Source organism: Puma concolor, chromosome C1, assembly GCF_028749965.1.
Source record: "Puma concolor isolate L17-30 chromosome C1, mPumCon1.1.hap2, whole genome shotgun sequence".
NCBI classification, from domain to species: domain Eukaryota; kingdom Metazoa; phylum Chordata; class Mammalia; order Carnivora; family Felidae; genus Puma; species Puma concolor.
In genome coordinates this window covers 106,909,823-106,923,407 of record NC_141674.1, presented here as the reverse complement: position 1 = coordinate 106,923,407, position 13,585 = coordinate 106,909,823, and the positions used below count along the sequence as shown (strand labels likewise).

General features: G+C 50.8%; 1 protein-coding gene across 2 annotated transcripts in view; it reads right to left on the bottom strand.

Annotated features, from left to right (window-relative positions):
* The window catches only part of RIIAD1 (regulatory subunit of type II PKA R-subunit domain containing 1), a 223,653-nt gene extending 213,089 nt beyond the window's left edge, over positions 1 to 10,564 (bottom strand). Inside the window, exons 1-5 of one of the 2 annotated variants that reach the window (XM_086718242.1) lie at positions 10,424 to 10,564; positions 9,853 to 9,929; positions 5,874 to 5,920; positions 4,380 to 4,507; positions 3,657 to 3,771 (exon numbers count right to left, since the gene is read on the bottom strand). In XM_086718242.1, the coding sequence (XP_086574368.1) occupies positions 4,437 to 4,507; positions 5,874 to 5,920; positions 9,853 to 9,929; positions 10,424 to 10,507 (279 nt within the window). In that variant the 5' untranslated portion in view covers positions 10,508 to 10,564 and the 3' untranslated portion in view covers positions 3,657 to 3,771; positions 4,380 to 4,436. Of the gene's footprint in view, positions 1 to 3,650; positions 3,772 to 4,379; positions 4,508 to 5,873; positions 5,921 to 9,852; positions 9,930 to 10,423 lie in introns of those variants that run through there. The other variant, XM_025912487.2, reaches the window with a different exon arrangement.
* Between the last annotated feature and the right edge of the window lie 3,021 nt (positions 10,565 to 13,585).

The following is a 13,585-nucleotide window of genomic DNA, read 5'->3' as shown; positions in this document are numbered from 1 at the left end:
AGCTCCTCTGGCACGTGTGAAGGAGAAAAGACCTGTGTGTCTGGAACACGGACAGGAAGGAGTCAGGGGGCCCGAAAAGTCCGAGAGGGAGAGGGGGTCTTGCAAGGCTCCAAGGCTCCTGGAGAGCCATCTGGATTTTAAGTGCCTGGAAGACCACGGGAGGGTTTCAGGCAGGAGAGTGACAGTCTGACTCAGGTTTCTAAGAGGATCATACTAGCCAGGACATGGAGAAGGAACCATGGAGGCCAGACACTGCTTTGGGGCTGACCCAACAGCAATTCCCACTCTTCTCTGGACACGTTCTTCTCTAGAAGCTAGAGGAATTAAAGGTTCCCTTTCCTGGTCGCTAGAGCACCTGGCTAGACCTCACAACCCTGATCTGGCCTGTGAGAGGAAGGTGACGGGGACTTCCAGGAAAACTTCTCTTCTCCTTCCTTCTCCCCGCCTGGAGTACAGAAGCAGCCCCTCCCAACAGTGAGGCCCCAGGCTAGGGCAGAAGATACGGAAGCCCGTCGGGGTGCTGGTTGACACCACTGAAATTTTGGATCTTGCCTACAGCCTGGGGTTCTATTGGGTGAGAAGAATAACGCCCCACTGGCGAGAGCAGCTGTAAATTGATTTTCTGTTCCACGCAGAGCAGCTCACAAAGCGCGCAGGAGTCGGCACAGACCTGCTAAGATGCGGGTGGGGAGGTGGTGTGGACTACGGGGCTCTCCATTTCTAGTCCGAGTTTCCCCTAGTTGGTCTTCACACTCCGACACTTCCTAAACGCACATCTCTTCATGAACTGTTGGTTTAAAATCTTTTGCTGGCTCTTCATTGCCTGCACGATACAAATCCCCCTCCCGTGCCCAGCAGGCAGTGCCCTTTGTGACTTGTCCCACCTTCCCATCTGGCATCTTCTCCCACCACTCCCGCCCTTGCACTGTGCCCACCTCCAGTCAGACCGCCTCGTGAACACTGCCCACATGCCAGGCACTGTCCCTGCTTTGTCCCTAACCCAGCAGCCCCAAGAGGAACAAATTACATGTTTTGGTTTATAGGTGAGAAAGCTAACCTCATGGAAGTTAAGTGCCTTGGCCAAGGCCACACATCTAGTAAGTGCTGGGTCAGGACTTAAACTCTGGTGGCCTTTCAAAACAAATCACAGATGGATTTTTCTCACTTGTCCAGAAGTCCGAAGGCAGGCATGTGCTAGGCTGTTCAAGTGCTCAAAGATGCCACCAGGGCCTCAATCTTCTGATCTTTCCTCTCTGCCACTCTGGAGGGCTGGCTCTCTCACCCTCCTGCCCATCCCTTCACGGCCTTACCACGGCTTCTTGGCTCTAGACATCACATGCAGGTTCAAATCAGGAAGGTGAGAAAGTTGGGGGGTGGGGCACACCATCTTCATCTGTCAAACTCCCTCTCCCCCTTATTTTTGTTAAGAAAGTAAAAGCTTTCCTAGAAACCCACAGTGTGTTTGTATACGTGGCTGCCCTTGCTGCAAGGCAGGCTGGGAAACCAAGGAATGTAGTTGCTGCTCAGTAAATGCCATCCTTCCGCCGCTTGGGGCCGAGCCCACTGCTGCCCTCAACAAAGCCGATGCTCCATTAGCAAGAAAGGGGCAAGGATGGGGTACCTGGGTGGCTCAGTCGGTTAAGTATCCGACTTCAGCTCAGGTCATGATCCCACAGTCCGTGAGTTCAAGCCCCACTTCCAGCTCTTTGCTGACAGCTCAGAGCCTGGAGCCTACTTCGGATTCTGTGTCTCCCTCTCTCTCTGCCCCTCCCCTGCTCATGCTCTGTCTCTGTCTCAAAAATAAATACATTAAGAAAAAGGGGGGGGGGCAAGGATGAGCCGGCAACAAACAGGGTCTGCCACCACCACCCTCAGCAAAATGGAAGCACCTGTGGCACCCTGACTCCTCCACCCCCACATCTCCCTGGCAAATCCCTTCCCACCTAGCACATGTCAGTTCCCCTGAGGCTTCCCTCACTCCTGCAGACTGACAACGTATTCTCTTCCCTCCTCCTTTATATGTACCTACTTCTGTCACCAGTGTCTACAGTCTGTGTTTGTGGTGTTGTTTAGAGAAAGAGAGAGAGTGAATGAGTGGGGGAGAGGGACAGAGAGCACGAGAGTCCCAAGCAGGCTCCACGCTCATCTGAGCCCGATGCAGGGCTTGATCCCACCACCCTGGGATCATGACCTGAGCCAAAATCAAGAGTTGGACGCTCAAATGACTGAGCCACCAAGGGGCCCTACATTCTAGCCTTTATAGGGGCTGATATAACACGACTGCTCACTCAGTTATGCAAGCATTCATTCTTCCCACAGATGGTCACTGAGCACTAGCTGTGTGCCAGACACTGGGCCGGAAGTCAGAAACTCAGCACTGAACAAGTCCGGTTTATAGATTTGGTCCCTGCTCTGATGGAGCTTTCAGTCTAAAAGGTGAGAGATCCAAACGGTTAAGGTTTGGGGAGAAAACCCGCACATCTCCTCCCAGACTTTAAGCCATCACGTGGCAGGATGGCCTCCCCATCGCACCCAGTGGACCTGGCAGACTGTGTCCCACAGAGCAGGTGCACTGTGACCACGTGCCAAATGCATGCTTTCCTTGGCCCGCAAATACATGCTAATCAAAATGCATTTCTTCTTCCTGCCAGGAAACCCCCCAGGAATGAGCCACTGTACCCTCACAGGATCACATCATACACTCAAGCATCTGAAAAACACCTCGTTCTCTCCCCACCTTGCTGCAGGCCTCCCCTCCCAGGAAAGTTTCTAAGAGTGTCTAATTTAACACTTCACATCAGAGGTCCTCAGCACATGTGTGTTTTCTGCTGAAGACTTCGTTCAGATTTTCTAAACAGGGACACCTCACTGTCGGAGCCACAGCTGCTGAAGTGTGATTCTGAAAGTACCCAAATAACTCCTCAGGTTCCTGTTCTATAGCTTATCATGAATAGTTTTAATAGTTCTCGAGATGCTCTTCTACTACGGCAGGTGCTGGCAGCTGGGAACAAGATGGATGAGACTGCTTGTGGCTGTGCCTGTTGCTATGGTGATGTGGACACAAGACACACAGGTGAGAGGTCCTTCAAACAGTGGGATGTGGAGGTCAGAGAGGTGGGGCATAAACACAGGAAACGTCTATGCTTTCTGGGCCTGGAAAGGACCTCTCAAGGCCAACTGGTCCACTCCCCTGCCTGTTAGCTGAAAACCAAATGGACGGGTGGCTTGTTGCTAAAAATCCTCAAGAACAAATTCCACCACCTCGAGTCACCTGTTAGAGTCATATTTCACAAGACACATTACCTTAAATGGGCTTTCTCGGTCCCATCTCGTTTTCTCACCGTCCTTCAAGCGGGTTCTGGTGTCACTGCTAAAGAGGTTTGTCATCGCCCGCACACTCTGTACAGTAACCCAGGAGGGAAGATGAAAGAAAAAACCCCAAAGAGCCCCGCTGAAGCGTGGGCTCAGTTTGTTTCCACCCCAATCAGTTGTCCACAGGGTCCCCACAGGACCCCCCCGCAGTCTCCACAGGGTCCCCATCCCTGTTCTGTCCAGCCCTGGCTCTGGGAGCAAGAGGCGGGCTGGCCTAGTGGGTCAGAGCGGGAGCAGAGCTATCCCCACACAGAAGGACTTCCTCCTCTGGAGTGAAATACAGCGGAAACATCTGTTTTTAATGAGTAGCTTTGCAAGCCTTTGTAACAGCAGACCAGGCCCGAGGCGGCCTGGAAACCCACACTGATGGCACCAGGGCTCTCCTGCTTCCAGGCGGTCCTGCAAAACACAAACGGTGCTGTTAAATCAGGAACGTGGCCCTGTCCCACCTCACACCAAACAATCCCAGCCCACAAAATCACTTCAGAAATCATCCTGCCTGAAAAATGTGAGATAGCCCTCATGGCAGAGCGTGGTATAAAGATGTCCCCCCTCCACCAAGCAGGAAAGCCCCCAGCCCAAGATGCAAGGAGGGAAACTGCTCCTGCCCCTTCCAGAAGCAATGGGAAGCCCCCGCACCAGGGGCTTAAAGAAAAGGGCACTGTGGGAGCACTCAGGGCCCTGCAGTCCTACAGCAGGGTGCGGGCAGAGCGGGCCCTACCCCATTTCCCTGGCTCTCTTCACTCCCTTCACTCCCACACGCCTGCATTTCACTAGGCTCAGAAGACAGATGTCTCTTCCTGCCATGGACATGCCAGACAAACCCTGGGCCGCTCTTCACAGTCCCTAATTCCCCAAAATAGTGTCAAGAAAACTAAACACTGTGTGAAACTTCTCTGCAGCTTCTCCCTTTGGTTTCCTTCCCACCCGGCCGAGAACACGGGAACACGGTGCTTATTTTGACAGGAGTAAAGAAGCCTCTGTCTGTAAGTGAGGTTAACACCCACCCTGAGGCTGTGTTCTTGCTGGTCTCTCTCAGCAGCTGAGCATCAAGATTCTGCTAATTAAGCTGCTTTCTTCTCCTTAATTAGCTGCATGTGAATCTTGTTGGGAAGTCTTGGATCCGTGAAATACTCTGGGATAAGAATCGAAAAGAGAAAATTATCTAAACCCAAGGGGAAAAGGCAGGGAGGGAGATGGCTTACTCGGCTCAAAAGCCAGCATGGCTCGGCCTCAGTAGGGCTGTTCCCGGCAGCCCAGCTTTCCGAGGTACAGGGAGAGGTCACAGCAGATCCGGAGGTCGCTGTCCCCGCCCGAGCCTGCCAGCTCAGGCCTTCCCAGGAAGGGCTTACACAGGATGGCTCCGGTCCATTCCCCGCTGCCCAGAAGCCTGTCGGCATGCTGAAACACAGGGAGCCATCAGAGGGCTAAGGGATCTCGGGGTTTTCTGCTCCTGGCCCATCCTGGGGCCCAAACAAATGCCAAGTGTTATTCTTGCCTCAGCTTAGCTTGCCAGCTCGTCTAGGAGACATCACGCCCTCTCCTCTCTGAGAATATCCTCTCCGAGGAGAGCCAGGCTCTCACACGATGACGCCAGAGGAGGGTTTTCATACACCCGGCATGATGTGAATCAGAGGCGGCATCTGCTGTGGCAGCAAAGACACACTAGACTCACTCAGAAATGGTGCGAGGCCAAAACCACTCCCTGGGCTAACAGGACCCAAGAAAGTGTCCAACCCAGCCCTTCCTTCTAAATACCTTTGACCTTAAGCCAGCAGCTAGGGAGTGGGAGGTAGTGGAGCCCATTAGGATAACCTGGGGAGCCTTTACAACTGCGGGGCTGGGCCCCAACCCTGGGCTAATTAAATAATCACCTCAGGGAGTATGCCTAGGCATCAGCATTTCTTAAAAAGCACCTCTTAAAAGCTCCCCAGGTGATTCTAATGCGTAGCCAGGGGGGAGAACCCTGCTTTAGGATTCCTGGGGTGGGGAAAGAGCTGCCAGTATGCTCAGTCCTTTAAGCGTCCGCTTAAATACAGGTTAAGCCTTTGTGAGTTCGAGCCCCATGTCGGGCTCCCTGCTGACAGCTCAGAGCCTGGAACCTGCTTCGGATTCTGTGTCTCCCTCTCTTTCTGCCCCTCCCCTGCTCATGCTGTGTGTGTGTGTGTGTGTGTGTGTGTGTGTGTGTGTGTGTGTGTGTGTGTGTCTTTCTCAAAAATGAATAAACATTTAAAAAAAAAAGAGCTGCCAGTATGTTCCTCTGGGAATCTCAAAATTCTTCATGGTTCTCACCAGGAGGAAGCTCCGCCTCCTTTCTGATCTGTCCTCATTTTGAGGAAGTGACAGTGGAAGAAAGGGCCTTCTGAACAAAGCTCCCTGGGGGGACATCAGGTGAATAGGTACCCAGACTCCCAGGGAGAATCGTGGGCTTGTCCAGAGTCCAAATCTGCGATAATACAAACGTGCTGGTTTCTCAGACACCAAAACCGACGCTGCCTTACCTGCAGCAAATTCTTGGATGTCGTCCGGTCTTTTCAAAAACATTTCTCTGGAAAACATGAGGGATAAGGGCAGGAGTAAAGCTGGCTTGAAGGCAGGCTGTGCTCGGGCTGGGCTGTGGGTCCCGCACTTTCAGGGAATGGACCCGCCCAGGGGTCAGTCAGCCGGAGGGCTCCCGACAAAGACCCTCCCACTGGTGAATGTCCTTTGGGTCCTGCTCAGAGGCAGGGGGCAAAGTGTTCCAGATGGCACTAAGCCCGGGCATTGCTTGCCCCCCCAGGACAGCTGCGCCACAGCCCAGCGAGGCTTGTCATTCATTCAACAAACATTTTCACAGAACCGGAGGCCAAGCCACAGGCGGGAGGTGAAGGCCCGCTGCCTAGTCCTCGAGGCACAGATACACAACCCCACAGCCCGAGGATCACGTTCAACCATGGATTCCCACAGGGGCCAGGGGACAATACCATCAACAAAGCCAAGAAGATGAACTTGAGCTGCCGGTGGGGCCTGGTCCCTCACAGAGTTTTATGGTTCATAAAGAATGTTCACAAATGTTATCTCACTTTACAACCCTGGGAAACAGCAATGAGCCCACTCCATTTTACATATGAAAGAAATCAAACCTTCAAAAGGTTAATCATTTGCCCAAGTTCATAAAGTGAGTAAATACAGGGCCAAGGGCCCAGGTCTTGTGGTGCCAAGGTCAGTGCTCTCTACATCACATCTCGTCGGCCACGGATGCCCTTGCCCATCAGCCTGGAAGAAGGCCTCCCCACCCAGAAAGCCCTGCCTCCCAAGCTTTAAGAATTTGGCCTCCCTCCTCCTTGAATTCCATTTGAGAATTACTGAGCACAGATTTTGTGTAAGTAACTATACTGGATACGAGGGAATGATTTTTTTTTTTTAAAGATAAAATACAGCACCCCCTCAAAGAAATTAGTCAAGTAAAAGAGAAGGGGTAAGTTCTTTTTTTTTTTAAACGTTTATTTATTTTTGAGACAGGGAGAGATAGCATGAACGGGGGAGGGTCAGAGAGAGGGAGACACAGAATCTGAAACAGGCTCCAGGCTCTGAGCTGTCAGCATAGAGCCTGACGCGGGGCTCGAACTCATGGACCGCGAGATCATGACCTGAGCCAAAGTCGGATGCCTAACCAACTGAGCCACCCAGGCGCCCCGAGAAGGGGTAGGTTCTCAAATGTCCAAAAGGCCAAGCAACCTCCAGGAAGGGCTATAAGAGGGTGTTAACAGTGTGCTGCAGACAGGGAGACAGTTACTGAGAGTGGCAGGGGGAATCTTCATAGAGCAGCTGGCACCCCTTGAGGTGCACGTGAGATTTCAGTAGACAGGACAAGGGCATCCCACACCGAGGGGGGCAGCAAAGGCCCAGACATGAAAGGAAACAGCTCATGTTCTGTGGATGGTGAACTCCTCAGGGTAGGGACTGGGTCCTGTCCACCTTTGAAACCCCAGGGTCAGAAGAGCACTTGGAGTGTCATCAGCCTCGACAATGTCAATGGGGTCAGTGGAATGATGAGGTTCCGTCTGGCTGGTTGGGGGGCAGGCACATACAACAGGGGAAAGCAAAGGGGCCATATTATGGAGAGCTGGAAGGCCAGGGAGAGACGATTACACTCAGTTCAGGAGGCGAGGGCGTGGGTGAATAACACTCAGACTATAGTCCCAAAGTGGAACATACCCGGCATGAGAATGGGGAGGGGGGGGGTCTAGGAGATACCATTGAGCAACTGTCACAAAAGAGCATGTACTGTAGAATTCCACTTACTAAAGTGCAAAAAAGGCAAAACAAATCTGTGCTAAGACAAGTCAGGATCCTGGCTACATTTTGAGGGGGGGATGTGCTTGGAAGGGGCCAAGGGCCCCTTGGAAGGGTCTGAGGGGCTAGTCAGGTTCTATTTCTTGATCTGGACCCTAGTACCATGTATATTCTACATCTTGTGAAAGTTCACTCAGGTTAGGGTATGCTACTTTTTATTACATTTCAACAGAATGTTAAAAAAAAAAGGCAGAGGGGGCAATACTGTGTAGTCACTGAAGATTTTTCCAGCCAAGGAATGACATTATCACTTCTAAATTTTGGGAAGATTCATCTGCCTAGCTATATACTAAAATATTTAATAATGCCTTTCTACAATTTCCCTACTCTTCTCCTTTTTCAGGTCCAAAATTCAAGATATTAAGAGTTCCATACAGTGTGTACAAGTATACCCTGGAAAGCTGTGACTGAATGACCATAAATCATTAGGATCTGGAAAACCCAAGTGGAGAGCTTGCTTCCCAACAAAAACACTTTGGAGCTTCTCACGGGTTAGAGTGAGTCTAGAACAGAGACCTGAAGAACAGGTGAGGGCAGGTATGCTGTCCAATTCCATCCCCTCCTCTCCCTTCCTCTTTTCCCAAGGGGACAACCATCTGAAGTATCCAGTACACTTCCTCTCCTCCTCCCACCTCCACCTCAGAAAGAGAAAGGCCTAAAAGGGGCCAGGAGAATTTCCTGTAGGTAGCTTCAAGATCAGCAAAGGGAAAATCCTGGCGGCTTCCCTGGCCTGGAAGGTAGGAATAATAAGGAAGAGAAGGGGCTATTCTTGAAGCAGCCAGGCAGACACCCAGTTCTTCCTAGAAACTTCCTGGACAGAGAAGTTGGGCCATCCCTGACATGTGACTAAAACACCACCCTTTTCATTCACCACCACCTCCCAACACCTTGTGTTTGTGAACAATGCAAATGATTTAATTCAGGCTTTTAACATCTCTCCCTAACCTCCCTGCTGGAGTCATTCCTAATATGGACTGCAAGCTCCCTGGATAAGAATGATGTCAACCTTTACTTCCCTTTAGAAGAAAAAGTACAAAGGGGCTTCTGGGCAGCTCCGTCGGTTAAGCACACAACTCTTAATCTCGGCTCAGGTCGTGATCTCACGGTTCGTGATCGAGCCGCATGTGGGGCTCTGCATTGACAGCATGAAGCCTGCTTGGGATTCTCTCTCTCTCCCTCACTGTCTGTACCCCACCCCCACCTCCTCTTATGCGGTTACACACACACTCTAATTATTAAACTTTAAAAAAAAGAAAAAGAAAAAGTGCAAAAGTGATGGCCTGCTCCCCAGGACTGACATTGACAAAAGACCCCTAAACTATTTTTTGCCCAAGCCTTATGCCTGGCCCAAATAAACCAACCTTCACAGAGAAGTTTCTATTTTCCTTTTCTCCATCTCCTATCTGCCCTGTGAGAATCTGCTGCCATTGGAGAAATGACTAGGATATGAAGAACAAACGGTAAGATCCAGGAAAGACAAAGGAGTGTCAAAAACAACAAAATAGTGTCCTACACCCAATGGCTGCCTGTTGAGTTTCTCAATGCCAAATTACCTCTTCCAAGTATCAGAAGATACGTACTTACCCTTACAGCTAAAATGACTGAATATTCATATTTTTGAGAATTGAGAGATAACTGAAGAAAACCTCTAGAGATAACTTAAGAACACTCTGGGTGCCACAAATCCCAGAGTTAGAAAAAACTCAATTTTAAAATATTCTCTAACTTTTGAGGCGCCTGGGTGGCTCAGCCAGTTAAGCGTCCAGCTTTGGCTCAGGTCGTGATCTCATGGTTCATGAGTTCGAGCCCCAGGCAAAGGGCTCTGTGCTGACAGGTCAGAGCCTGGAACCTGCTTCAGATTCTGTGTCTCCCTCTCTCTGTCCCTCCCGCTCATGCTCTGTCTCTCTCAAAAATAAACATTAAAAAAAAAACTTTTAATAAAAAATAAAATATTCTCAACCTTTAAAATATATTTATATGTGTACACACACACACACACACACACACACACACAATACCTTTCTGACCCTAAAGGCAGCAATAAGGAGTGTTTAAAGAAAGAATAGGTCAGTCACACTCACGTCTCCGCAGCCAAGATCTGGTCATATTTCCGACTAGTTGTGGCCGGCTGGGAAAACCACCTACCTGAAGAAACCACTTATGAGCAACTCCACTTCTTTGTGCGTCCTTAGGTATTTTTCGTTAGCAATCCGAGTCTGAATCTGGGGGAACGAGAGCAAAAAGGTCACGCTCCATGAGGAGCCAGATTTCAGGGTTCAAGACCTGCGGGGGTGAGGCCTTGGGGAAACAAGATGAGCCTCTGACCTGGGTCTCTCCCCGGGATGTGTGACATTTTAAGCCGCCTGCTTTCTTACAGATCAACACCCCCACGCCGCCGCCTGCTCGGGCTCAGGGGCCATTACTAAGGCCGGGTCTCCACCGCCCGGAAGTTCTTGCCTGGATCGAAGGTACTGTCTCCGGCAATAACTTCGATCCACTTCCCCGTCTAAATGCCCGCTGTAGTTCTTCCTGCAGGCGCCTGTCGGGCTCGGTTTAGGGCCCCCGAGCCCAGGGGTCCGCCGGGGGCCCCCCAGCCGTCCACCCCTTTACCCGGGAACCGGCCCTCGCGCTCCTCCTCCCGGACCTCCCCCTGTTTGCGGCCCCCGTCCCGGGGGAGCCGCCCTTTGACGGAGGCGGGAGTGGGGGGCGCACCCACCTTGAAGCGGCTTAGCTGCTCCTGCTGCGCGGGGCTCAGCGCCCCGGGGTCCGGCCCCAGAAACCCGCCCCGCAGCATCGCCATCTTGTCCGGGTCGTCAAGGCGACGGGCCAAGCGGCCGAAGAGGCCCCGCCCCCCCAAATCCGGCTCTCTCCGGCGCGCGGGGCGGGGTTGGGGCAAGCAGTGCAGGGGCCGCTGTCCGCGAGATCTGCTTCCCCAGAGTGGGGGGCTCATTTCCCGTCGTGGTTGTATATGGAATGGGCCCTTCTGGACCCCACCCAGCCTCACATAGTGTTTTTTCTAGGCTCTAGAGGAAAACTGGAAAAGGGATTCCTAAGTTAGCAGTCTCCCAGAATCTGGCTCCTGACCCTCTCCCTTGTTTGGCAACTGTTGAAACCTAATAGTAGGGAGAGAGGATTCAAGCTTCTTCCCCTTCCGCTGAACCCCTCCATCAGTCCTGTAGACACTTGACACTTAGTAGCCTGAAAGCATCCCAAAGGATGGAGTGAACCGAGTTCTGCAAAGGAAGGAACGTTCTCACGCCAGAGACACTGGAAAGGAACGGGGGGGGGGGGGCTCTTGCCAGATGTTTCCCCTCTTGGACTTTCTTGTGGAGACAACATGCTCCTCCTAAATTCTAAATTATCCCTCCCACTCCCAGTTGAACAGAGTAGGGGAAAGCCAGTTGGTCTTCAAGGTGGGTTCTTCTAGTGTCTAATTAAGAAAAGAAAGTGAAACCTAAAGCCAGAGAGCTGGAAATAGGCCTGGAAAGGGCAGGAGCCTTGTCAACACACACCATGCTGGTTTCTGCACACCCAGAGATCATGCCCAAGAAAGGCCTTCTGGAGAACAGGGAAAAGAGTTCAGAAGGAAGGCTGGTCTTTCAGATTTGGGAACCACTGCCCAAGGAGAAACAAGCCCACCATTGGGCCATGGCCTCTGAGGGGGTCTTTCTGTGGTCTGCCTCTATCCTTCTCAGCAAAGATGGAGGAGAAGAAGTGAAAATGTTGGCAGTTCCCAAGCCAGGGAGAAATCACTGAAGGTAGATTAGGTAGTGAGCTACAGGCCTCTTCCCAGGAATCTCATTCAGGTTAGTAATCATTGTGGTTGTTTGTCTGGTTTTTAGGAGAAAGAGTTAACAGAGAAGTAGATAAGCTGCCATCTGTCACAAGTGACTTTTTTCAAGCAGGAGCAGAGGTTAATCAGAAGTGGTAGTTCTTGTTGGCCAAGACCTGTCTCTTCCTGCCCCTGCACCCCCAAGAGAAGCTAGTGAGGGAAACCCTTAAGCTGCATCACCCGATATGGTCACCACGAGCCACCGGTGGCTGTTGGGCACTCAAAATGTTTCTGTATCAGATGTGTTATCAAGTGTAAAATACACACTGGATTTTGAACACATACTTTGTTTTAAACTTATTCTTAGAGAAAGAAAGAGAGCATGAGTGGGGGAGAGGGGCAGAGAGAGAGAGAGAGTCTTAAGCAGGCTCCATGCTCAGTGTGGAGCCTGACACTGGGCTCTGTCCCACAACCCTGAGATCATGATCTGAGCCAAAATCAAGAGTCGGATGCACAACCAACTGAGCCACCCAGGTGCCCCTTGAACATGTAGTTTTTGAAGAAGTAAAACCTCTTAACAATCTTTATATGGATGACATGTTGGATAGTTTAGATATATAAACACTTTGAATAATATTTAGGATATATCAGTTAAGTATAATCTATTATTAAAAGTGATTTTGGGACACCTGGGTGGCTTAGTGTGTTAAGCGTCTGACTATTGGTTTGGGCTCGGGTCATGATCTCTTGGGTTCATGATTTCAAGACCCGCATCAGGCTCTGCACTGACAGCACAGAGCCTGCTTGGGATACTCTCTCTCCCCCTCTTTCCCTTTCCCTCTCTCTCTCTCTCTCTCTCAATAAATAATAAAAACTTGAAGTAAAAGTAATTTCAGTTGTTTCTTTAACTTTCTTAATGTGGCCACTAGAAATGTTTGAATTACATATATGGCTCACATTATATTAAACAGCGCTTGTCCAGGGGCGCCCGGGTGGCTCAGTCGGTTGGGCGTCCGACTTCAGCTCAGGTCATGATCTCGCGGTCTGTGGGTTCGAGCTGCGCGTCGGGCTCTGTGCTGGCAGCTCAGAGCCTGGAGCCTGTTTCAGATTCTGTGTCTCCTCTCTCTCTGGCCTTCCCCCATTCATGCTCTATCTCTATCTCAAAAATGAATAATCGTTAAAAAATTTTTTTAAAAATAAATAAACAGCGCTTGTCTGGACTGGGAAGTGTGTGCGCACACACACACGCATGTGTAAGCATGTAAAATTTTCTCCATCTTCACACCCCATGCATAAGTATTATCCTCCTTCTGCTAGTCTGGGGTCTCCTTGCGCTTTGAGAAGCAATCCAGCTTTCTTGACTGATCACATCCCATAGCCCAAATACCCTCTTGTGTACACAAGACAGGCTACTTCTAACTACTTCTGCTTTCTTACAGCATCTCAGTCCTTGCTGTTGCACCTGATGTTGGCCTGTCTTCCCTCTCCATTTGAGACAGAAGCCCCTTGACGGACGGAAGATCATATAATAGGTTGCTAGTACGGGCTCATGGTTTCTGTTGCAGATGGCCTCCCTCTGCTTTCAGTTGTTGAGGGCAGCAAGTGACTAGCAGCTCTGCCCACCATTTGCACCACCACATTTTGCCCTTTCTGAAAAACATCTCAATTATTCAGCATTTCTCATTTTCTAAGAATCTAAAATCAGTAGTGGAACTCTCCCTTTATAAAGTCAATCATCCTTTTTATGTAGGGCAGCTTAGCATCGAGTGCAGAATAAGAAGGAGGGTGAACCTGGGGATGGCAGGTAGAGAAAGAACCTTGGAAGACCGAGGGCTGGGAAGCCTCATTTCCTCCTGGAGAGCAGCTCCCCAGAATAGCCTCCGAGTGGTAGGATTTACTCCCCGCCAGAGTTAACTCCCAGGGCAGAGATGTGCCCACAGTCACCCAGCAAGCATAGCCTGAGGCAAGCTCCCGCCTCTTCTCCCCTTACCCCTGCCTCTCCTTTCAGATGGAAACCTTCCAAATGGGAACCACAAGCTAAGCAAAGGATTGGAGGCATTCTGCTGCCTGCGGCTGTCTCCCCAATTGCTGACTGGGAGGAGGAGT